This window comes from Scyliorhinus canicula, chromosome 25 (genome assembly GCF_902713615.1).
Source record: "Scyliorhinus canicula chromosome 25, sScyCan1.1, whole genome shotgun sequence".
Classification (NCBI taxonomy): domain Eukaryota; kingdom Metazoa; phylum Chordata; class Chondrichthyes; order Carcharhiniformes; family Scyliorhinidae; genus Scyliorhinus; species Scyliorhinus canicula.
The window spans coordinates 18515632-18539075 of record NC_052170.1 but is presented as its reverse complement, the minus strand read 5'-3'; the positions used below and the strand labels follow the sequence as shown (position 1 = coordinate 18539075).

The 23444-nt window shown below is 47.5% G+C and overlaps 1 protein-coding gene across 8 annotated transcripts in view; it reads right to left on the bottom strand.

Moving 5' to 3' along the window:
- Positions 1-23444, bottom strand: part of LOC119957125 (adhesion G protein-coupled receptor L1-like) — a 645488-nt gene that overhangs the window by 442100 nt on the left and 179944 nt on the right. For all 8 annotated transcript variants that reach the window (XM_038784852.1, XM_038784851.1, XM_038784850.1 and 5 more), the window contains exon 3: positions 3380-3536. In XM_038784852.1, coding sequence (XP_038640780.1) covers positions 3380-3467 — 88 coding nt within the window. In that variant the 5' untranslated portion in view covers positions 3468-3536. The remainder of the gene's footprint in view (positions 1-3379; positions 3537-23444) is intronic.

Below are 23444 nucleotides of genomic sequence, written 5' to 3'. Positions count from 1 at the left end.
CTCGGGACAGGCACGGAGTGGGGCAGGACGCGATGACGAGAGGGTGTGGGCCGTCGATGCCAGGCTCGGCGGCTATGAATACAACACTCCAAACGATGGGTGGAAAGGGGGGTGGGGGGGGGGGGGGGATTCAGCCCAGGACCCAGCAGGACAATCGAGCGAGGTGCTGCAGCCCAGTGGCAAGGTGGCACCCAGTTCAAGTGGGTTGGCGCCAACCGCTATGCGCGTGGCGTTTAAATAGCCATTAAAATGGGGGCAGCCCTTACGCATTAGCAATGAGGGGTCGCAGGCATCGAGAAAGACTGAACTGACTGGGAGGGCTCCTTTGCTGCGTGGGGGGGGGGGTGAAATGCTGAGAGGTGTTCTACTGGAAGTCTTCAAAATGGCGGAACAGAAGGGAAGAAGGGAACCGACGGAGGCCATTTAGCCCCTCCGGCCTACTCTGCCCTCATGCTCTGGGGTGAGGTTATTGACAGACAATTGGCCACCTCCCCCCCCCTCCGTGCTCCCTCAACCCCCTCACCCCCTCCCCCCCCCCCCCCCCCCCCCCCCCCCCCCACCTCCCCCTGGGACCCAGCATCAGGGTGGAAAATGGGGGCCCTCTGAGAACCACAGCCTTGCCCGTGCTGCCAAGCTGCCTTTGAAGCCCGGTCCCTCACTATTCCCATTCCGTGGGACACCCCCCCCCCCCCACCACACCATTGATTTTCTCTGGCCTGGGGTGGGCCTGCGATGCCAGGCTTCCGGCGCGCGTCATACCGGCAGCAGCCACCAGCCCGGGGGGGGGGGGGGGGGGGGGGGCTGCGAGCTGAAGCACTGCAAGGCCTCTGATGGCCCGGCAGCCTCTCGGGGAGGGAGAGGGGGAGAGGGATGTGTGTGTGTGTGTGTGGGGTACCACTTCCCCTCCCCGGGGTCCTGGTCCGGTGCCCTTTCAACTGCCTGATTGGTTTGTAATACCAGCAGGCCTCTCTCAGTGGCTCACCAGCCAGGAGCTGAGACCTCCCCCCCCCCCCGTCACCTCTAGAAACCCCCCCCGTGCCACCCCCCCCCCCCCCCCCATCATGAGCTGTGACCGAACTCCATGCACCGTTTGCCCTGCGTCCCTTTTAAAAACCCCCATTAACAATAAAATCGATCGTTCTCAGATTTTCAAAGTAAGAATTGACTTGGGGGTTGGGAGACGTGGAGATGGTGTTTCCACTAAGGGGAGGGGGGGGGGGGGGGGGGTTGGGGAGGCCAAATCTAGGAACCATTAAATATCATCACTGATAAATCTAACGGAATTCAACAGAAACACTTCGGATTTTCACAGTAACTTCATTGCAGTGTTAATGTGACAATAAAGATTATTATTATTACAAAGACGACAAAGACTGGTCGGAATGTGGGACTAGCTGCCACTGCGGGTGGTTGAGCGAATAGCATAGACGCATTGAACACAAAGAAAGACAAACTCATGGGGCTCAATGGCTAACTAATTGTAATCTGCATCGTCCAACATTAATACCTGTAGCTGCTTTACAATCACACCAGTCCCGTGCCGACATGGGTCCTACATCCTGGCACTAATCCGCTAACACTTTGGCCAGGGAGTGCTAATGCCAATTGGCGGAAAACCTGTGTGATTACATTTGGGCTACTGTGTAGAGGGGTGAGTGGATACAACTGCAACTTTGACCTTCTTCACTTCAACCTATCGTACCAGCTTCCACCACCTCCTCCGGCAGCGAGTTCCAGACACCCACTACCCTCTGTGTAAAACACTTCCCTCGCACATCTCCTCTAAACTTTGCCCCTCGCACTTTAAACCTTTGTTCCCGAGTAATTGACTCTTCCACCCTGGGAAAAAGATTCTGACGATCCACTCTGTCTATGCCCCTCATAATCTCGTAGACTTCTATCAGGTCACCCCCTCAACCTCCGTCGTACCAGTGAGTACAAACCGAGTTTATCCAACCTCTCCTCATAGCTAATGCTCTCCATACCAGGTAAACTGCTTCTGCACTCTTTCCAAAGCCTCCACACCCTTCTGGCAGTGAGGCGACCAGAATTGAACACTCTACTCCAAGTGTAGCCTAACTAAGGTGCAGCATGACTTGCTGGTTGAATTTAATACATCAACTCTCTAGGTCACCAGGAATCTGCTCGTTGTCACTGATTGCTGCATTTATTCACATTAGATGCCACGTCAAAGGGAGGGAATTCACTGCTCTGGTCGACAGACATCTGAATCTGGCATCTCACAAGGCCACATATCCATGCGCCTGGATTCTGACAGGAACTGTATCACAATCGACCCCACACATCACCGAATCACTCAAGCTGCCCACACCCCACACCAAACCCTCAACCCGAGGTGGAGATGGTTGACAGCTTCAAATTCCTAGGTGTGCACATCGCCAACAATCTGTCCTGGTCCACCCATGTCGACGCTACGACCAAGAAAGCACAACAGCACCTAACCTTCCTCAGGAAACTCAGGAAATTTGGCATGTCCACACTGACTCTTACCAACTTTTTACAGGTGCACTATAGAAAGCATCCTATCGGGCTGCATCACAGCCTGGTATGGCAACTGCTCGGCCCAGGACCGCAAGAAACCTCAGAGAGTGGTGAACACCGCCCAGTCCACCACACGAACCCGCCTCCCACCCATGGACTCCATCTACACCTCCCGCTGCCTGGGGAAAGCGGGCAGCATAATCAAAGACCCCACCCACCCAGCTTACTCACTCTTCCAACTTCTTCCATCGGGCAGGAGATACAGAAGTCTGAGAACACGCACGAACAGACTCAAAAACAGCTTCTTCCCCGCTGTCACCAGACTCCTAAACGACCCTCTTATGGACTGACCTCATTAACGCTACACCCCTGTATGCTTCACCCGATGCCCGTGTCCATGTATTTACATTATATTATTAAGTATTTTCTTTTCATGTACTAAATGATCTGTTTGAGCTGCACGCAGAAGAATACTTTTCACTGTACCTCGGTACACGTGACAATAAATAAACAAATCCCCACTCTCCCCATCCCCATTCCAACCAGTCACTGCTATGATCCCCCCACTCCCACCCAGCCTTGACAGTGGAATGCCAAGACAAGAAGGACGAGCAACGTCACTCCTAAAGAAAAGGCACCGTTGCAAAATTCAGCAAGTTCCTTTGTGCCATTGGTATTTAAGGTGGATCGAGAGCTGAGATGGGGTTGAGAAATGTCAAACCTGGCTGTGGAGAACCACAGCTCTGCTACCTGCAACGTCCCCCCCCCCCCCCATGTACAACTGTCACATCTGGAACCTAGGGCTCATTCCAAGCCATTGGATACAACCTCAAAGCAAAACGCCACCCTTCAACGCACTTCCAAACTGGCGCCTTACCTTGTGCAGGTGTTGAGCTGAAGAGTGTAATCCAGCAAAGGCAGGCTGTCCACCACAGGGAGCCCATTGTCTTTAGCATGGTCCTCATGCACTGTCCAGTCCTCCGCTGAAGTTTAGCACTGGAAGCTTGGAGGGTCGGGACCAGTGATCCTCAGACCTGAGATAGAGGCAAACAAGGAACGTGAATTAGAACTCAATTAGAGGTCATTAACATCTCAAAGCAAGAGGACAACTGGAGGGTGAGAAGTGTTAGTCAGCCATCATAACCTTTACATGCAAGAATGAAAATCATAACATCATCTGGTACGAACATATGACTTGGGAGCAGGAATAGGCCATTCAGCCCCTCGAGCCCGCTCCACCTGTGATGAATATAGTAATTTCAAATATACGTATTACAAGTATTTGATGGAGTAAGGGTTTAAAAGCCTAGGTTAGAGTGTGTTTGACTGCTGAAATCATGTTTTAAAAGATTCGTACGCTGAAAGCCAACAAAGGTTTTGGGAGCCAGAGGTGCAATTAACCATTGTAAAAAGCTTGGGGCAATTCAGTTTTGATTTGATTAAGGGATTCCCTGGTAATTTAATTAATTTTCAGCTTGATGAGATTATGTCATTGCTGGCTGGAGTGAAGGCATCAGGCATTTTGCGTTTTCAGTTCAGTTGTGTTCTGGATAAAGCTGGGACCACAAGTCAGGTTTTCCCCTCTGCAGTTTAGTTAGAAAGAGTTTAACAGCGTTTAAAGCAGTGTAGACTTTTATGAGGACAAGGGGGAGGGGGGGCTGAAACAAGACAATTGAGAAAGCTTTTGAAGACATGCAGCCAGCGTTTCTGCATGGGTCTGCCAGGAGTCAGATCTTGTCTTTAAAGCAGCGACAAGAGATCTGTCTTTCTCAAAGAATAACTCTGTAAAGCAAGAATTCCACTGTGCCATTGGTATTTAAGGTGGATTGAGAGTTGAGATGGGGTTGAGAAAAATAATTCTTCTGACCATCTTATACGGGAGACTCCTTCATTTTTTAAATGATGACCTTGAGTTCTCGTCTAGAGCGACTCATCATTGGTTAGAGGACTAATTCTTGGGAAATAAAGCAAAGGACATTTGAACGGTGGGATGGAGGTGAGGTGATTGCTCGTGACTGTGAGGGCAAGGGCTGTGAGATTGTGAGAGGATGAGGGGGTCAGAATGTTGGTGGGGGCGGGAGGGGTAGTTGGGTCTTGAGACCATATTAGTCATGGGGATTAAAAATCAACTAAAACTTACAACTCATATTTTAAAGTCACAACATTGCCATCCGTTCTTGGTGACCGATTGCACTCAATCCCTCAAGTCAATGAAACTCATTCCAGAGATTCCCAGCTCCCAAGGACCGTTCTAGAAATAAAGGATTGTCTGACAGACCCAAGACAAATAGTCAAAATAAGGGACAATCGCTTACAATACCAGACAATTGATCACTGCTTTTAACCTCATGGCCCTTACTCTCCAAATAACAAAAGGGAAATGTTGGAAGAGAAGGAAAATACCATTGGTTATTTAAAATTGGAGATGTCTCCCACAGGTTTTCAACGTCCCTCGCACTCCTTTCCCTCCAAAGTCCCAATTTGGGCCTTCCCTTCTGTTTGAGCCTTGGCCTTGAGTTGTAAATCTCTTCAATTCCCCTCAATCGGACGCAGAGGACTCGTCTGGATCTATTCATTATGAGTGCGAGGCAGAGTGGCGCTTTGTGGTAATGATGGCTACCTCTGCTGCCATGGGATGGCAACACCCAGAATACACCATAGTCACATGACAGCAAGGTCAATGAAAGAAAGAGTCATGGGTGACAACTCTACCCCGGATATTGGAAACGCGATGAGAAGATGCCTGTTGGGACATACACGAACGTGCTCACTGCTGATAGAAAACAACTGCTTTCTATGCTGTGGCCTGTGTTCGGGTGTTTGGCCATGTCAAAATGATCGAGGGCAGGTGGCCACATCAGATGGCCACACATTCAGGCGCAGGACACTGGAGAACTCTGGGCACCGCACTTCAGATAGAATAGCAAGGCCTTGCAGAGAAATTCTCCTCCAGCCCACTCTCTTGTGGGAGAATCTAGAACGAGGAGGTCACTGATTAAAAATGAGGGGTTGCCCATTTAATCAGAGATGAGGCGAAATGTTTTGTCCCAGAGGGTCGTGAGTCTTTGGCATTCTCTTTCAGAAAAGGTGGCGGAAGCAGAGTCTTTGAATATTTTTAAGGTGGGGGTGGATGGATTCTTGGGAAGCAAAGGTGCGGGGGTGGGTGCGTGAAAGGTGTGTTGAAACAAGGTCACTTTTAAAAATTAAAAGAAAACATTTAGAGTGCCTCTTTCATTTCTTCCAATTAAGGGGCGATTTAGCGTGGCCAATCCACCTACCCTGCACATCTTTGGGTTGTAGGGGCGAAACCCACGCAAGCACGGGGAGAATGTGCAAACTCCACATGGACAGTGACCCAGAGCCGGGATCAAACCTGGGATCGAACACGGCGCCGTGAGGCAGCAGTACTAGGAACAAGGCCGCTTTAAGGGATCGATCATGTGATATACTGATGACATCATCGACAGTTTGGCGGCCAAACAGACAGTGTCGTCTCGCAGCCTGTGGGAAAACACGTTTCCAGTAAAGCTCTTGTTTATTTGTACCTCAGTGGTCTGAAAGCCTATCCTTTAAAAATAGCACTAAAGGTTATTGGGGGGAGGGGGGGTTGGCAGGAAGCAGATTTGAGTTTAGTATCAGATCAGCCATGATCTTTTTAAATGGCGGAGCAGGCTCGAGGGGCCATGTTCCCATGTTTGGATTCCAGGTCCTAAACACTTTGTTTTTTTAAAATAAATTCAGAAAGCCTAACAGTAACTTCATTTGAAGCTACATGTTTTTTTTCCCAATTAAGGGTCACTTTAGCGTGGCCAATCCACCTACCCTGCACATCTTTTTGGGTTAAAACCCACACGGACCCACGGAGAATGTGCAAACTCCATACGGACAGCGACCCGGGGCCAGATTGAACCCGGGTCCTCTGCGCCGTGAGGTAGCAGTGTTAACCACTGCGCCACCGTGCCGCGCCTAAACGCTTGTTATGTGAAAATGTTTACCCCTCTGTCACCCTTGGCTCGTTCGCTTTTAGATCAATGTCCACTGGATCTCAACTAAAAGGAACATTTTCTCTCCATCTACTTGGGTGGCATAGGCGTAATGTCACTGGGCTAGTAATTCAGAGACCAAGTTTAATGCTGTGGGGACCCAGGTTCAAATCCTGCCAGTGCAGATGGCGAAATTTGAATTCAGCAAAAAAATCTAGAATCAAAAGCCGAATGATAACCATGAATCCGTTGTCGGAAAAAAACACATCTGATTCACGGATGTCCTTTAGGGAAGGAAATCTGCCATCTTTACCCCGTCTGGCCTACATGTGACTCCAGATCCACAGCACTGTGGTTGGCTCTGAACTAGGGAAGGGCAATGAATGGTGGCCTAGCTGTCGATGCCCATGAACAAATAAAAATAACTTTGTCCTATGCCTTGTTGTTTTGAACACATCGAACATATTTTTTCGCTCAAGCTTCTCTTCTCCAAGGGCAACAGCCCCTGTTTCTCCAATCTGTCCATGTAACTGGCGTTCCGCATCTCTGGAATATTTTCCATGCCCGCTCTAACACCTTCACGTCCTTCCAAAGACATGGAGGCCAGGATTGGGTGGACACAAGACTCCAGTTGAGTTCAAACCAGAATGTAATGAAAGGTTCATCGTAACCTCCTGATTATAAAGCCTTAGATCCCCTGGGCCTTATTAACTCTTTTCTCAACTGGCCCCTGCTTAATTCACTGCTTCATTGCCACACGTACTGCCCCAGGTCTCACTACTCCTGCCGCCTCCCCTTTTCAAATTGTATCCTTTCGTTTATATTGCTTCCCTCCCCGTTCTTCCGATCAAAGCGTATCGCTTCACAGATCTATCTCCGTTCCTTCACTGTCGCTGGGACAAAATCCTGGGAATCCCTCCCTGACTGCACTGTGGGTGTACCTACACCAGATGGACTGTGGCTGCTCAAGAAGGCGGCTCGCCGCCACCTTCTTCAGGGGCGATTAGGGATGGGCGCTAAATCGCGGCCTCGCCAGCGAGGATCACCGCCCGTGAATGACTAAAAAAAATGTGAAAGACGTCAGCTAAGCCAGATGACACAATGTAAAGTAAGTAGCCCCTTAAGCAGCAAGCTGGTGAATAGAACAATACAAGTGGAATCATAGACTTCACAGTGCAGAAGGAGGCCATTCGGCCCATCGAGTCCGCGCCAGCCCCTGGAAAGAGCACCACGCCTTCACCCTATCTCCGTAGCCCAGTAACCCCACCTAACACTTTTTTGGACACTAAGGGGCAATTTGGCACGGCCAATCTTTTTCTGAATCAGAAGGTTGTGGGTTTGAGTCCCTTCCCACAGGCTTGACCACAACATTGAGGCTGACGCTCCCAGTGCAATACCGAGGGAGTGCCACGTTGTCGGAGGTGCCAACTTCTCAAACCGAGGACCCACCTTTAATGATATCTAGTATATCATCTTTGTATATAAGGTATATCATCTTTATATGAATGATCATGTAGAATAGTGTGTAATTTGAGCATCCAGCCACCAGATGGAGCAAGAGCACAGCTCACAGCCCACACGGTGGTCCACGTGATAGACTTTCATAGAATTTACAGTGCAGAAGGAGGCCATTCGGCCCATCGAGTCTGCACCAGCCCCTGGAAAGAGCACCCTACCCTAGGTTAACACCTCCACCCTATCCCCATAACCCAACCCAACACTAAGGGCAATTTTGGACACTAAGGGGTAATTTATCATGGCCAGTCTACCTAACCTGCACATCTTTGGGACTGTGGGAGGAAACCGGAGAACCCGGATGAAACCCACGCGCACACGGGGAGGATGTGCAGACTCCGCACAGACAGTGACCCAGCCGGGAATCGAACTTGGGACCCTGGAGCTGTGAAGCGATTGTGCTATCCGCAATGCTACCGTGCTGCCCTCGAATCTTGGAGTGAGTTCGTCGAGAGGGTTGGAGACAGTTGTGTTTTTCAGGAGTTCAGAGTAGTGTAGTTATTTGATCTAATGCTTAGTTTTTTCGGCATACTTAAGAATTCATAATTTATAGCGTAGTGTTATTAAATTGACTTTGATTTAGTACAAAGTCTGCATGTTCTTTCAGCAACATGACAACCTCAATAACATTACTTTAAACAAACGAAGAACACCACATCATCTGTTCCCTCAGGTTGATCTGAAAGGATTCATTTTGAAGTGAGGGGGGCTTGACCCTGGATTTCAGGCTGTCCTTTACCGCTCAGCCCACGGCACTCAGCTCATCTGATCGTTGCCACATTGCTGTTTGCGAAATCTTCCTGTGCACAAACTGGTGCTGTGTTTTCGACGGCGACCATGTTACAAAGTTTGATTTTATGACGTGGGCCAAGGATCATCAGCATTTCGGGACGGCACAGTGGCGCAGTGGTTAGCACTGCTGCCTCACAGCTCCAGGGACCCGGGTTCGATTCCGGCCTCGGGTGACTGTCTGTGAGGAGTTTGCACTTCCTCTCCGTGTCTGCGCGGGTTTCCTCCGGGTGCTCCGGTTTCCTGCCGCAGCCCAAAGATGTGCGGGTTAGGCGGATTGTCCATGAAACACTTGCCCCTCAGTGTCCAAAGAAGTGCGGCTCAGGTTCGGTTATGGGGATAGGAGCGGGGAACGGGCCTAGGTGGGGTGCTCTTTCAGGGGGTCGGTGCAGACTCGATGGGCCGAATGGCCTCCTTCTGCACTGCAGGGATTCTGTGATTAAACAAACCTAGTTGAACTCTGATTAATTGTTGAATATTGTCAACGGGCTGCGGATTTTGATGCCCGCCCAACCTCTCCGGAATGTGGACGTCCTCCGGGGAGAGCGGGGGTGGGGGGGACTGCCCTATTTTACGCCCCCTCTCTCCTCTGCCCATAGCACTCTCGGCCGAAAGTCCGTTGATTCTGTACACATCCCTTAGAAATCATGATCATTGCCACGGGGGGTCCGAAACCACATTGTACAATCAATCCTGTCAGCAGAGAACACTGAGGTAAAGACATGAATGGCGATGAGGCAGAAGCTGCTCGCAGATTGCCAAATCATTTCTCCCTTTAATAAAATTACTCAGTGTTATCTGCTGACACAGACGATCAGTCACTGCTCAGGGGAGGCTAATATCATAACTGTGGGCATCATTGGGAACCTCTTGAATGAGCGGGAGAGGAGGGCGGAGCGCGGTGAGGCAGGAAGAGACATTTTGCTCGGCTCGTAAGCGGTAAAAGAAAATTAACGCAGGCATCAATAAAGGACGAGAGGCGAGATTGGGGAAATTATGAAGTGTGCCAAGGGACCTGGAGCTGAGAGATGAATTACTAACTGGGAATCTAACCCAGCTCACAAAGCGATAAACACGTTTCCCGCCCCAATTGGCTAACCCCTGCACACGCAGAGATCTGTCAATTCTTCAGAGTCGCACAAAGGCCCGAGCTCGAAAGCTGCTCGCTATATTCACAGAATGGTTCACTGCAGACCCGGGTTTTCAAAGGGCGCCATCCCTCAGGCAACATCCACCTGCTCACTCAGGAACGGGTTAGCTCAACACTGTGGCTGTTCTGCTGGTGAAGATGATTTAAAGCTGAGATGACGCATGGCTGAAGATCAGTTCATTAACTCTGACCAATCTGTAACCGTGTGGCACGTCACAGACTGAATGATTCAGTATTACAGGGTGAATGATTCAGTATTACAGGGTGAATGATTCAGTATTACAGGGTGAATGATTCAGTATTACAGGGTGAATGATTCAGTATTACAGAGCGAATGATTCAGTATTACAGGGTGAATGATTCAGTATTACAGAGTGAATGATTCAGTATTACAGGGCGAATGATTCAGTATTACAGAGTGAATGATTCAGTATTACAGGGTGAATGATTCAGTATTACAGAGTGAATGATTCATTATTACAGGGTGAATGATTCAGTATTACAGAGTGAATGATTCAGTATTACAGAGTGAATGATTCAGTATTACAGGGTGAATGATTCAGTATTACAGGGTGAATGATTCAGTATTACAGAGTGAATGATTCAGTATTACAGGGTGAATGATTCAGTATTACAGAGTGAATGATTCAGTATTACAGAGTGAATGATTCAGTATTACAGGGTGAATGATTCAGTATTACAGAGTGAATGATTCAGTATTACAGGGTGAATGATTCAGTATTACAGAGTGAATGATTCAGTATTACAGGGTGAATGATTCAGTATTACAGGGTGAATGATTCAGTATTACAGAGTGAATGATTCAGTATTACAGAGTGAATGATTCAGTATTACAGGGTGAATGATTCAGTATTATAGGGTGAATGATTCAGTATTACAGAGTGAATGATTCAGTATTACAGGGCGAATGATTCAGTATTACAGGGTGAATGATTCAGTATTACAGTGTGAATGATTCAGTATTACAGGGTGAATGATTCAGTATTACAGGGTGAATGATTCAGTATTACAGGGCGAATGATTCAGTATTACAGGGTGAATGATTCAGTATTACAGAGTGAATGATTCAGTATTACAGTGTGAATGATTCAGTATTACAGGGTGAATGATTCAGTATTACAGGGTGAATGATTCAGTATTACAGGGCGAATGATTCAGTATTACAGGGTGAATGATTCAGTATTACAGGGTGAATGATTCAGTATTACAGGGTGAATGATTCAGTATTACAGAGTGAATGATTCAGTATTACAGGGTGAATGATTCAGTATTACAGAGTGAATGATTCAGTATAAGAGGGTGAATGATTCAGTATTACAGGGTGAATGATTCAGTATTACAGTGTGAATGATTCAGTATTACAGAGTGAATGATTCAGTATAAGAGGGTGAATGATTCAGTATTACAGGGTGAATGATTCAGTATTACAGAGTGAATGATTCAGTATTACAGAGTGAATGATTCAGTATTACAGGGCGAATGATTCAGTATTACAGAGTGAATGATTCAGTATTACAAGGTGAATGATTCAGTATTACAGAGTGAATGATTCAGTATTACAGGGTGAATGATTCAGTATTACAGAGTGAATGATTCAGTATTACAGGGTGAATGATTCAGTATTACAGACTGAATGATTCAGTATTACAGGGTGAATGATTCAGTATTACAGAGTGAATGATTCAGTATTACAGAGTGAATGATTCCGTATTACAGGGTGAATGATTCAGTATTACAGGGTGAATGATTCAGTATTACAGAGTGAATGATTCAGTATTACAGAGTGAATGATTCAGTATTACAGGGTGAATGATTCAGTATTACAGAGTGAATGATTCCGTATTACAGAGTGAATGATTCAGTATTACAGGGTGAATGATTCAGTATTACAGAGTGAATGATTCAGTATTACAGGGTGAATGATTCAGTATTACAGAGTGAATGATTCAGTATTACAGGGTGAATGATTCAGTATTACAGAGTGAATGATTCAGTATTACAGAGTGAGTGATTCAGTATTACAGGGTGAATGATTCAGTATTACAGAGTGAATGATTCAGTATTACAGAGTGAATGATTCAGTATTACAGGGTGAATGATTCAGTATTACAGGGTGAATGATTCAGTATTACAGGGCGAATGATTCAGTATTACAGGGTGAATGATTCAGTATTACTGAGTGAATGATTCCGTATTACAGGGTGAATGATTCAGTATTACAGGGCAAATGATTCAGTATTACAGAGTGAATGATTCAGTATTACAGGGTGAATGATTCAGTATTACAGGGTGAATGATTCAGTATTACAGAGCGAATGATTCAGTATTACAGAGTGAATGATTCAGTATTACAGGGCGAATGATTCAGTATTACAGGGTGAATGATTCAGTATTACAGGGTGAATGATTCAGTATTACAGAGTGAATGATTCAGTATTACAGGGTGAATGATTCAGTATTACAGTGTGAATGATTCAGTATTACAGAGTGAATGATTCAGTATTACAGGGTGAATGATTCAGTATAAGAGGGTGAATGATTCAGTATTACAGAGTGAATGATTCAGTATTACAGTGTGAATGATTCAGTATTACTGGGTGAATGATTCAGTATAAGAGGGTGAATGATTCAGTATTACAGGGTGAATGATTCAGTATTACAGGGTGAATGATTCAGTATAAGAGGGTGAATGATTCAGTATTACAGGGTGAATGATTCAGTATAAGAGGGTGAATGATTCAGTATTACAGAGTGAATGATTCAGTATTACAGTGTGAATGATTCAGTATTACTGGGTGAATGATTCAGTATAAGAGGGTGAATGATTCAGTATTACAGGGTGAATGATTCAGTATTACAGGGTGAATGATTCAGTATAAGAGGGTGAATGATTCAGTATTACAGAGTGAATGATTCAGTATTACAGAGTGAATGATTCAGTATTACAGGGTGAATGATTCAGTATTACAGGGTGAATGATTCAGTATAAGAGGGTGAATGATTCAGTATTACAGAGTGAATGATTCAGTATTACAGGGTGAATGATTCAGTATTACAGGGTGCTGCGCCTTTTCAATCGTTGAGGTCAGGTTATTTTCGGGCTGGTTGTATGAGTTGGGATTTTTCTAATTGCACCTTCTCCTCCGTGGATTTGCATCTGGACAGCAGAGTGTGACAGTCGGACCTGGCCTGAATTGGTGCGGGAAGATGCTGTGTTCCTCCGACGGCTCAAAACGCTCAACCTGCATTTACAGCAGGGCGCCTTGAACAGACAATTAGATGGGAAGTATAATTTTTATTGGCCAAGGTGAGGTTTTGGCCGCAGACTGGCTGGCTCCCAGGGATGTTGTGGGAGATCTGTGGCATTGATTTATAGATCTGTGTGAGGTGAAGTTGGGCAACGGGGTGACAGATTAATGGATGCAGCCTTTATTCCAGTCAAAGGAAAGACACCTTCTTAATAATGGAAGTGCATAGCCACTTACTCACCACTCACGTATTGAGAAATGGGACCCCAGGCTGGCGCTGCTCCACTGACAGGCGGCAATGCGCATGGGCGCCGTTTCCTAACTCGTTTCCGACCACTTTCGCCCTGGCATTGTTGTAAGTTTTTTATTTTGAGCGGGCAATGCCCTGCACCACTTCTGAGCTGAAGTGGCAGTCAGGCCGGCAGGCACACAGCCGCCTTCCTTCGTGCTGCCAATCCGGCTCTGTGGCCGATTGTCCGCATCGGTTGGGCGAGGGGGCAGTGGGAGGAAGTGGAGGGGGGGGGGGGGCGTGCAGCAGCTTTGTCTTGAGGGTGACCCGTATGCCAATCTGCCACCCCCACACATCCCACTCTAGTCCCCCCTTCCTCTCGCCCACCACCTGCCAACGGCCGCAGCGCCGGCCTGCGTTGGCACATTGGTCTGACAACGCGGGGTGCCCGTGGGTTCTGGGGCATTCCCGTCGGAGAGCGACGCCTCGCGCCATCCTTGCCCGGATCAACCTCCTGTGCGTCCTGGATTACTGAGGCGATGCGGGCACAGTGACAGGCACAAGAGCAAACATTCAACCCTGTCCACCATCCCCCCTGTCCCGAATCCCCCAACAACAGGGCCCACCCGCTTGAGGAGCATCGCCAATCCTCTTGTCTGCACCACCACACTGGAAATATAATTCGACATAGAACAACTGGCATTCCTGTACCTAGGCCAGCACGGTAGCACAGTGGTTAGCACTGCTACCTCACATTGCCAGGGTGCCGGGTTCGATTCCCGACTTGGGTCACTGTTTGTGCGGAGTCGTGTGTGCGTGGGTTTCCTCCGGGTGCTCCGGTTTCCTCCCACAGTCCAAAGATGTGCGGGTTAGGTGGATTGACGGTGCTAAATTGCCCCTTAGTGTACAGGGAGGTGCAGGGTAGGATATGGGATTACGAGGATAAGGAGGAGTGGGCATGGGTACAGCGCTCACACAAAGGGTTGGTTCAGACTCGATGGGCCGAATGGCTGCCTTCTGTGCTGCTTTAGCACAGGGATAAATCACTGGCTTTTAAAGCAGACCAAGGCAGGCCAGCAGCACGGTTCAATTCTTGTACCAGCCTCCCAGAACAGGCGCCGGAATGTGGCGACTAGGGGATTTTCACAGTAACTTCATTGAAGCCTACTCGTGACAATAAGCGATTTTCGTTTCATTTTCTGCACTGTGCAATGCTTCTCAATCCAACAATAATGAAACAACTTCTAATGTTTGTCGCCGTTTTCAGTAAGGAACCTGGGCATTGCTGACGCCTTTTGTCTGGCATTCAACAAGGCAGCCCGCAATTAATTACCAATGGCAACAGGGGACAACAATTCATATTCCGTGATAAGACAATGTTTCCCCATTTCAGTTTGTCGTTTCTTCTCAGTTTTCCCAATGGGCGGAATTCTGGGTTTTTGCTGAACGCTGGGCCGGGCGATAAAAGCGATGTGCAGCTCGCCACCTGCACAGCTAACCTTTCTCGTCATATTGTCCAGCACTGAAGAACAAAGAAAACCCGGAGGTGTGTCCCATGCTGTCCAGCTGGTGGGGCGGAGTCTGAAAGAGCTGGCAACGCCGACGTTCTGGAAATCAGGGTGCCTTTGTTTAAAGGGCGGCCCGATCTCTGGTAAGAAAGAATCTCTTCCCACCTGCCTAGCTATCACACATACGCACACACACACTACATGGGGGAACCCCCTCCCCATGTACATGGGAAACACCCCCTCCCCATGTACATGGGAAATTACCCCATGCAAACCAGGGACACACCCTCACCCCCATGGAGCTCCTTAGTGGAACCCTCGCCATGGGCACTGGCCCTTGGCACTTTCCTCTGGCGTCCTTCCCTGGCACTGTACCCAGCACTACCAGGGGGCACTGTCAGGCACGTCCCTCTCCCCCACCTGGCGGATATACTTACCTGCACACCCCCCCCCCCCCTCCCCTCCCCCGACCGCCCGATCTCGCCGCCTGGTTCACGTTGCTCCGACCTGTGTAAACCTTGTTGACGTCACGTCGGTGAAGGGGGAAATCCCAATGCCGGGTGAACGGTGCAGCGGCAAAGCTCGGTAATAGATCACAGAATCTACAGTGCAGAAGGAGGCCATTTGGCCCATCGAGTCTGCACCGGCCCTTGGAAAGAGCACCCGACTTAAGCCCACGCCTCCACCCTATCCCCGTAACCCAGTAACCCCACCCAACCTTTTTGGACGCGAAGGGGCAATTTATCATGGCCGATCCACCTAACCTGCACATCTTTGGACTGTGGGAGGAAACCGGAGCACCCGGAGGAAACCCACGCACACACGGGGAGGGCGTGCAGACTCCGCACAGACAGTGACCCAAGGCGGGAATCGAACCTGGGACCCTGGAACCGTGAAGCGACTGTGCTAACCACTGTGCTACCGTGCCACCCTGAATGACTTGTTAATGTACTGAATCCCAAACGTCCTGGACGGGAACTTCATCACATCAATGGCAGGGAGGTGGGAGCCATCGCCGTGTGAGATCCCACCGGGATCACACTTTTGACCTCTTGTGTCCACGTCGCCATTTGCAATCGCATTCCTGGCCAGCGATTGCAGGACAAGAAGCTTTGATAGCATCTATTTCATCAGCAATACGTCCACTATTTGTTGCACACTCACAAATTTAAGGGAAGACCAAGTTGGCTTTAGATAGGCTGGCAATCTGTTACCCACCCCAAGGGGCATCGTGGGAACAGTCACATGTCTCTGACACAAAATTGTTGCATGCTGGGACCTCAGTCCAGATTTTAATGGCTCCATTCCCTGTTTTGAGTTCCCTGCTGGGGACCCGAGGCTAGATGGACGCACCATGAGTACAGCGATAGCATTTGTGGCGATTGAGAGACCATCAACCAGGCTCTGAATGTTAATGGCATGTCAGGTGAAGGGCGTTGTTTCATTAAGTATGTTAAGCGCCTCCAAACAGGGGTTGGCTGGGACACTGGGCTGAGTGGGAGGGGAGTCCTGAGTCTGAGCAAGTCAATGAACTCTCTCAGTTCAGGAAAGCTCTGGGACAGCTTAACCCTGTCACACTGGGCTAAATCGCTGGCTTTGAAAGCAGACCAAGGCAGGCCAGCAGCACGGTTCGATTCCCGTACCAGCCTCCCCGAACAGGCGCCGGAATGTGGCGACTAGGGGCTTTTCGCAGTAACTTCATTTGAAGCCTACTCGTGACAATAAGCCATTTTCATTTTTCACTGAACACTGGGTGGATATCCATTGGCTTTGTCTGATGAATACAGCTGGCGTCTCATGTCACCAAGATAGGTGGGGCTCTTTAGCGTTCATTACAGCGCAGCATAACGTGGAGACCGCCCTGAGCTACCCTACCCTGCTCAAGATTCTCATGCGTGTTGGGACAGGACACTGCGTTTCAGAATGGGCAGGGTTTTCGACAGCAAACTGGTCACTGCGGCTGAGCTGGTAGCACTTTGAACTCTGAGTGACAAGACTCCGGGTTCAATTCCCACTCCCAAGGCTTGAGCAAAAACAAAAGTCGACTGGTGCTCCAGGGCAGTACTGAATGAGTGCTGCACTGCCTGAGGTGCCGCCATCCAGATGTGGTTGAATCATACAGTACAGAAGAGGCCCTTCGGCCCATCAAAGCCTGCAACAACAAAATAAAACTCGAATCTACACCACTTCCCAACCCTTGGCCCATAGCTTTGAAGCTCATTGATTGTGGAGTTTCCCGTCTGAACTATAGAACATAGAAGCATAGAACAGTACAGCACAGAACAGGCCCTTCGGCCCTCGATGTTGTGCCGAGCAATGATCACCCTACTCAAACCCACGTATCCACCCTGTACCCGTAACCCAACAAACCCCCCCCGTAACCTTACTTTTTAGGACTCTACGGGCAAAACAGAACTATCCTCTCAGGCAATGCATCCCTTATTCCCACCACCCTCTGGGTAAAAGCCCTTTCCTCAAATCCCCTCTAAACCTCTGGTTTAAAATTAAACCACCTTGTTGTTGACCCTTCAACTACGAATCATTGAATCCCTGGAATGCAGAAGGAGGCCATTCGGCCCATCGGGTCTGCACTGGCCCTTGGAAAGGGCACCCTACTTAAAGGCCACACTTCCACCCTCTCCCCGTAACCCTACTGAACCTTTTGGACACTAAGGGGCAATTTAGCATGGCCAATCCACCTAACCTGCACATCTTTGGACTGTGGGAGGAAACCGGAGCACCCGGAGGAAACCCACGCAGACACGGGGAGAACGTGCAAACTCCACACAGACAGTGACCCAAGCCGGAATCGAACCTGGGACCCTGGAGCCGTGAGGCAGAAGTGCTAACCACTGTGCCACCCTGCCATCCTAGGGGGAACTGCTGCTTTTTATCCACTCTGTCAATGCCCCTCATAATCTTATACCCCTCAGTCAGGTCCCCTCTCAGCCTTCCCTGCTCCCAAGAAAACATCCCAAGCTTATCCACCATCTCTCCATTGTTAAAACGCTCCATCCCAGGCAACACCCCAGTGAATCTCCACTGCACCCCCTCCAGTGCAATCGCATCCTTCCTTAAGTATGGCGACCAGAACTGAACACAGTATTCCAGCTGTGGCCTAACCAAAGCCTTGTTAAACTGGGGTCCTTTCTGCCTGTTTGTGTGTCTGAGAAAGATCCCATGGCACTATTTGGACGAACAGCAGGGTCGGTCTCCCTGTTATTCTGGCCAATAGTTAGCCCAAAACCAACATCGGAACAATAATAATAATCTTTATTGTCACCAGTAGGCTTACATTAACACTGCAATGAAGTTACTGTGAAAAGCCCCCAGTCGCCACATTCCGGCGCCCGTTCGGGTACGCAGAGGGAGAATCCAGAATGTCCAAATTACCTAACAAGCACGTCTTTCAGGACTTGTGGGAGGAAACCGGAGCACCCGGAGGAAACCCACGGAGACATGGGGAGAACATGCAAACTACACGCAGACAGTGACCCAAGCTGGGAATCGAACCTGAGACCCTGGAGCTGTAAAACAATGCTAACTACTGTGCTACCGTGCCACTCATAGATGATCAGATCATTGTCACATAATTGTTTGTACAAGCTTTAGTGCGTAACTTGACTGCCAGATTTCTATGTTCAAAAGTATTTCATTGGCTGTGAAGCATTTTGAGATGTTCGGTGGTCATGAAATACCCTCGATAAATGCAAATCCTTCTTTTATTGCCCCTCTGAATCAAGGACATGAAAACGCTACCACGATGCCTCTTGGGTTGGGAAACCTAGATTATTACGCCCAATCTGAACAGGCACTGGAATGTGGCGACTAGGGGCTTTTCACAGTAACTTCTTTGCCGTGTTAATGTAAGCCTACTTGTGACAATAAAGGTTATTTATTTATCTATTATCTAAAGCCAGGTGGCTTTTAGCTACTGGGCTTCCCCTTAATTCTGTGCAGGTACAACAGACATCAGAAGTATTGCTGATAAAAGAGACATGCCATCAAAGCTTGTTGCCTTGCACTCATCGGGGCAGCTCGCAAGAGATGACCAACTGCAACGGGGTGGCACTCTCTTCTCCTGAAGTGTAAATTGCTGTTCCCCCTGTTGCAGAAGTTAGTGCAAGCGCCGAGCGACAGAGAAATCCTGAAGTTGGGGTCTGTCATGTGAGAGTACCTTTAAGAAATGGGTGTTTATTAGTGTGGGTGGAGCTGGGATGTCTGTCAGCTTTTTACTTTCGTTTTAGGCTGTTTTCTGCAGGGTGCGTTTTACTTTTGTTTTCAGTGTTGGAGCTGAAGCCAGACAGAGCAGGTGTACTGCTGATCTCTCTGCCATGAAAAGACTACCTCTTGATCATTTGGTGAATTCAGAATTATAAATGTTCTCAGTAGTGAATGTAAACCTAATGTGCTTCTGTTAAAAGGTGTTTCCTTTGACTTCTGGATGTTGTTTGGGAAGTTATTAAGGATTACTTAGTGTTGTATTCTTTGGGGGCTGTATTTGAATTGATGGTTGCTAAGATGTTCACTGTATGTTTTAAAAAGGTTAACTTGAGTTCATAGAATAAACATTGCTTTGCTTTAAAAAATACTTTTCCGTTTCTGCTGTACCACACCTGTAGAGTGGGCCGTGTGCTCCCCGTACCACAATCTATTAAAGGTTGTGGGTCAGGTGAACTCCATGATACACTTTGGGGTTCTCTGAACCCTGGCCCATAACACATCCGTGATTCACGGCACCTTGGAGCGACTACCCCGTCGAGCCACCAATCAGTGATAAGCTTCTCTTTTCCCACCTCAAATCGTTGTTAGAAACCGAATGAAAAATTAAGCCGCGTTCAATGAGGTGCAGCTGGGTACTTAACAGTGATTTGATTAACAACTACGGTTGAACAACCCCTCTGACCCTGAAAACATGACTTAGATTTGTGAGGTGCTGTTAAATGTCACCACAATGATTAATTACACCAGCCTTTCATTTCCAAAAGCAAACTATATAAACACCCGCAAAAAAAAAAAGAAAATTGCAAGACTATGAAAAAGGGCTGGAGACTACCAGATCTGCGCTAGTAGCGACTTGGCAAGCACATGATGGGCTGAGTGGCCTCTTCCCATGCCATAACTATTCTACGATTGAAAAGTCGATTTTCAGAATAATTAATTACGCTTTTCATGATTTCTCGTGACATTTCAACATCTACCTTAACCCCGTGTGGATGTCCAAATCTTTAATCCCCTCGCTGTACTGTTTTCAAGAGGCGATTTGATTATCAGTGCATTTCACTTCCTGCTTGGCTGCCTGTGAGAATTCTTTAACGTGGTTGGCTGATGCGGGGAATTTCCCCCTTAACCAGCACTACGGCCAATTGCGAGGCCTCCCTGTGCAACTCTCTTTCCTGGCCGATATGCAGACCTGACCAACTTCCAACTGACCTCTTCATTGCCTTCTCACTGGTCGGCTGAACAGGAGTCTCCTCAATCTTCCCTCCTTGTTTCGTTCCTTTGGGATGCTTAGAACATAGAACATTACAGCGCAGTAAGGGCCCTTCGGCCCTCGATGTTGCGCCGACCTGTGAAACCATCTGAAGCCTATCTGACCTACACTATTCCAATTTTTAATCTATATGTCTATCCAGTGACCACTTAAATGCCTTTAAAGTTGGCGAATCTACTACTGTTGCAGGCAGGGCTTTCCACACCCCTACTACTCTCTGAATAAAGAAACTGCCTCTGACATCTGTCCTATATCTACCACCCCTCAATTTAAAGCTATGTCCCCTCGTGTTGGTCATCACCATTCGAGGAAAAAGACTCTCACTCTCCACCCTATCTAACCCTCTGACTATCTTATTTGTCTCTATTAAGTCACCTCTCAGCCTTCTCTCTAACGAAAACAACCTCAAGTCCCTGAGCCTTTCCTCGTAAGACCTTCCCTCCATACCAGGCAACATCCTAGTAAATCTACTCTGAACCCTTTCCAAAGCTTCCACATCCTTCCTATAATGTGGTGACCAGAACTGCACGCAGTACTCCAGGAGCGGCCGCACCAGAGTTATGTACAGCTGTAGCATGACCTTGTGGCTTCTGTCAGTGTTCGCGGCATTTGAGGCAGACAACCTTTTTTTGAGAGTGTGAAAACCAAGAATGGTGCACCGAGTGGGGGCCGCTAAAGTTCGCCACTCAAGGGGGGGTCACATTCCCTCGGATTGTTGCAAACGACAAAACATCAGGAGCCAATCAGGTAGGATCAAGCCAAAGGGAACTCTGACACCTCTAGGTATTACGCCAACCGCCCTCAAGTGGTCATTCTGCATCCTCTGTGACACCCTGATCGCCCAACTCCTCATCCCCTTCCCACGCCACCTCCCATTGCAATTGCACAAGATGTGACACCTGCCCCTCTGCCTCCTCTTTCCTCACTGTTCAAGGCTCCAAAGACTCCTTTCAGGTGAAGCAACATTCCACTTGCGCCTCCTTCAATTTGGTCTGTTGTATTCGCTGCTCCCAATGCCGGTCTCCTATACATGGGCAGCGCAGTAGCACAGTGGATGGGTGGAACGTTAGCACAGCGTGAGCAGTGTTATTGGGGTTAAACAGCAGTGTTATTGGAGTTAAACAGCAGTGTTATTGGAGTTAAACAGCAGTGTTATTGGTGTTAAACAGCAGTGTTATTGGTGTTAAACAGCAGTGTTATTGGAGTTAAACAGCAGTATTATTGGTGTTAAACAGCAGTGTTATTGGAGTTAAACAGCAGTGTTATTGGGGTTAAACAGCAGTGTTATTGGAGTTAAACAGCAGTGTTATTGGGGTTAAACAGCAGTGTTATTGGTGATAAACAGCAGTGTTATTGGTGTTAAACAGCAGTGTTATTGGTGATAAACAGCAGTGATATTGGTGTTAAACAGTAGTGTTATTGGTGTTAAACAGCAGTGTTATTGGTGATAAACAGCAGTGTTATTGGTGATAAACAGCAGTGTTATTGGTGATAAACAGCAGTGTTATTGGTGTTAAACAGCAGTGTTATTGGTGTTAAACAGCAGTGTTATTGGTGATAAACAGCAGTGTTATTGGTGATAAACAGCAGTGTTATTGGTGTTAAACAGCAGTGTTATTGGGGTTAAACAGCAGTGTTATTGGAGTTAAACAGCAATGTTATTGGAGTTAAACAGCAGTGTTATTGGGGTTAAACAGCAGTGTTATTGGGGTTAAACAGCAATGTTATTGGAGTTAAACAGCAGTGTTATTGGTGTTAAACAGCAGTGTTATTGGAGTTAAACAGCAGTGTTATTGGGGTTAAACAGCAGTGTTATTGGGGTTAAACAGCAGTGTTATTGGGGTTAAACAGCAGTGTTATTGGGGTTAAACAGCAGTGTTATTGGGGTTAAACAGCAGTGTTATTGGGGTTAAACAGCAGTGTTATTGGGGCTAAACAGCAGTATTATTGGTGTTAAACAGCAGTGTTATTGGTGTTAAACAGCAGTGTTATTGGAGTTAAACAGCAGTGTTATTGGAGTTAAACAGCAGTGTTATTGGTGTTAAGCAGCAGTGTTATTGGGGTTAAACAGCAGTGTTATTGGGGTTAAACAGCAGTGTTATTGGGGTTAAACAGCAGTGTTATTGGGGTTAAACAGCAGTGTTATTAGGGCTAAACAGCAGTATTATTGGGGTTAAACAGCAGTGTTATTGGTGTTAAACAGCAGTGTTATTGGGGTTAAACAGCAGTGTTATTGGTGATAAACAGCAGTGTTATTGGGGTTAAACAGCAGTGTTATTGGGGTTAAACAGCAGTGTTATTGGGGTTAAACAGCAGTGTTATTGGTGATAAACAGCAGTGTTATTGGAGTTAAACAGCAATGTTATTAGGGCTAAACAGCAGTGTTATAGGGGTTAAACAGCAGTGTTATTGGGGTTAAACAGCAGTGTTATTAGGGCTAAACAGCAATGTTATTAGGGCTAAACAGCAGTGTTATAGGGGTTAAACAGCAGTGTTATTGGGGTTAAACAGCAGTTTTATTGGGGTTAAACAGCAGTGTTATTGGAGTTAAACAGCAGTGTTATTGGTGTTAAACAGCAGTGTTATTGGTGTTAAACAGCAGTGTTATTGGGGTTAAACAGCAGTGTTATTGGGGTTAAACAGCAGTGTTATTGGTGTTAAACAGCAATGTTATTGGTGTTAAACAGCAGTGTTATTGGTGTTAAACAGCAGTGTTATTGGGGTTAAACAGCAGTGTTATTGGTGTTAAACAGCAGTGTTATTGGAGTTAAACAGCAGTGTTATTGGGGTTAAACAGCAGTGTTATTGGAGTTAAAGAGGAGTGTTGTTAGTGTTAAACAGCAGTGTTATTGGGGTTAAACAGCAGTGTTATTGGAGTTAAAGAGGAGTGTTGTTAGTGTTAAACAGCAGTGTTATTGGGTGGCACGGTAGCACAGTGGCTAGCACTGTTGCTTTACAGCGCTGGGGTCCCAGGTTCGTATCCCGGCTTGGGTCACTGCATGTGC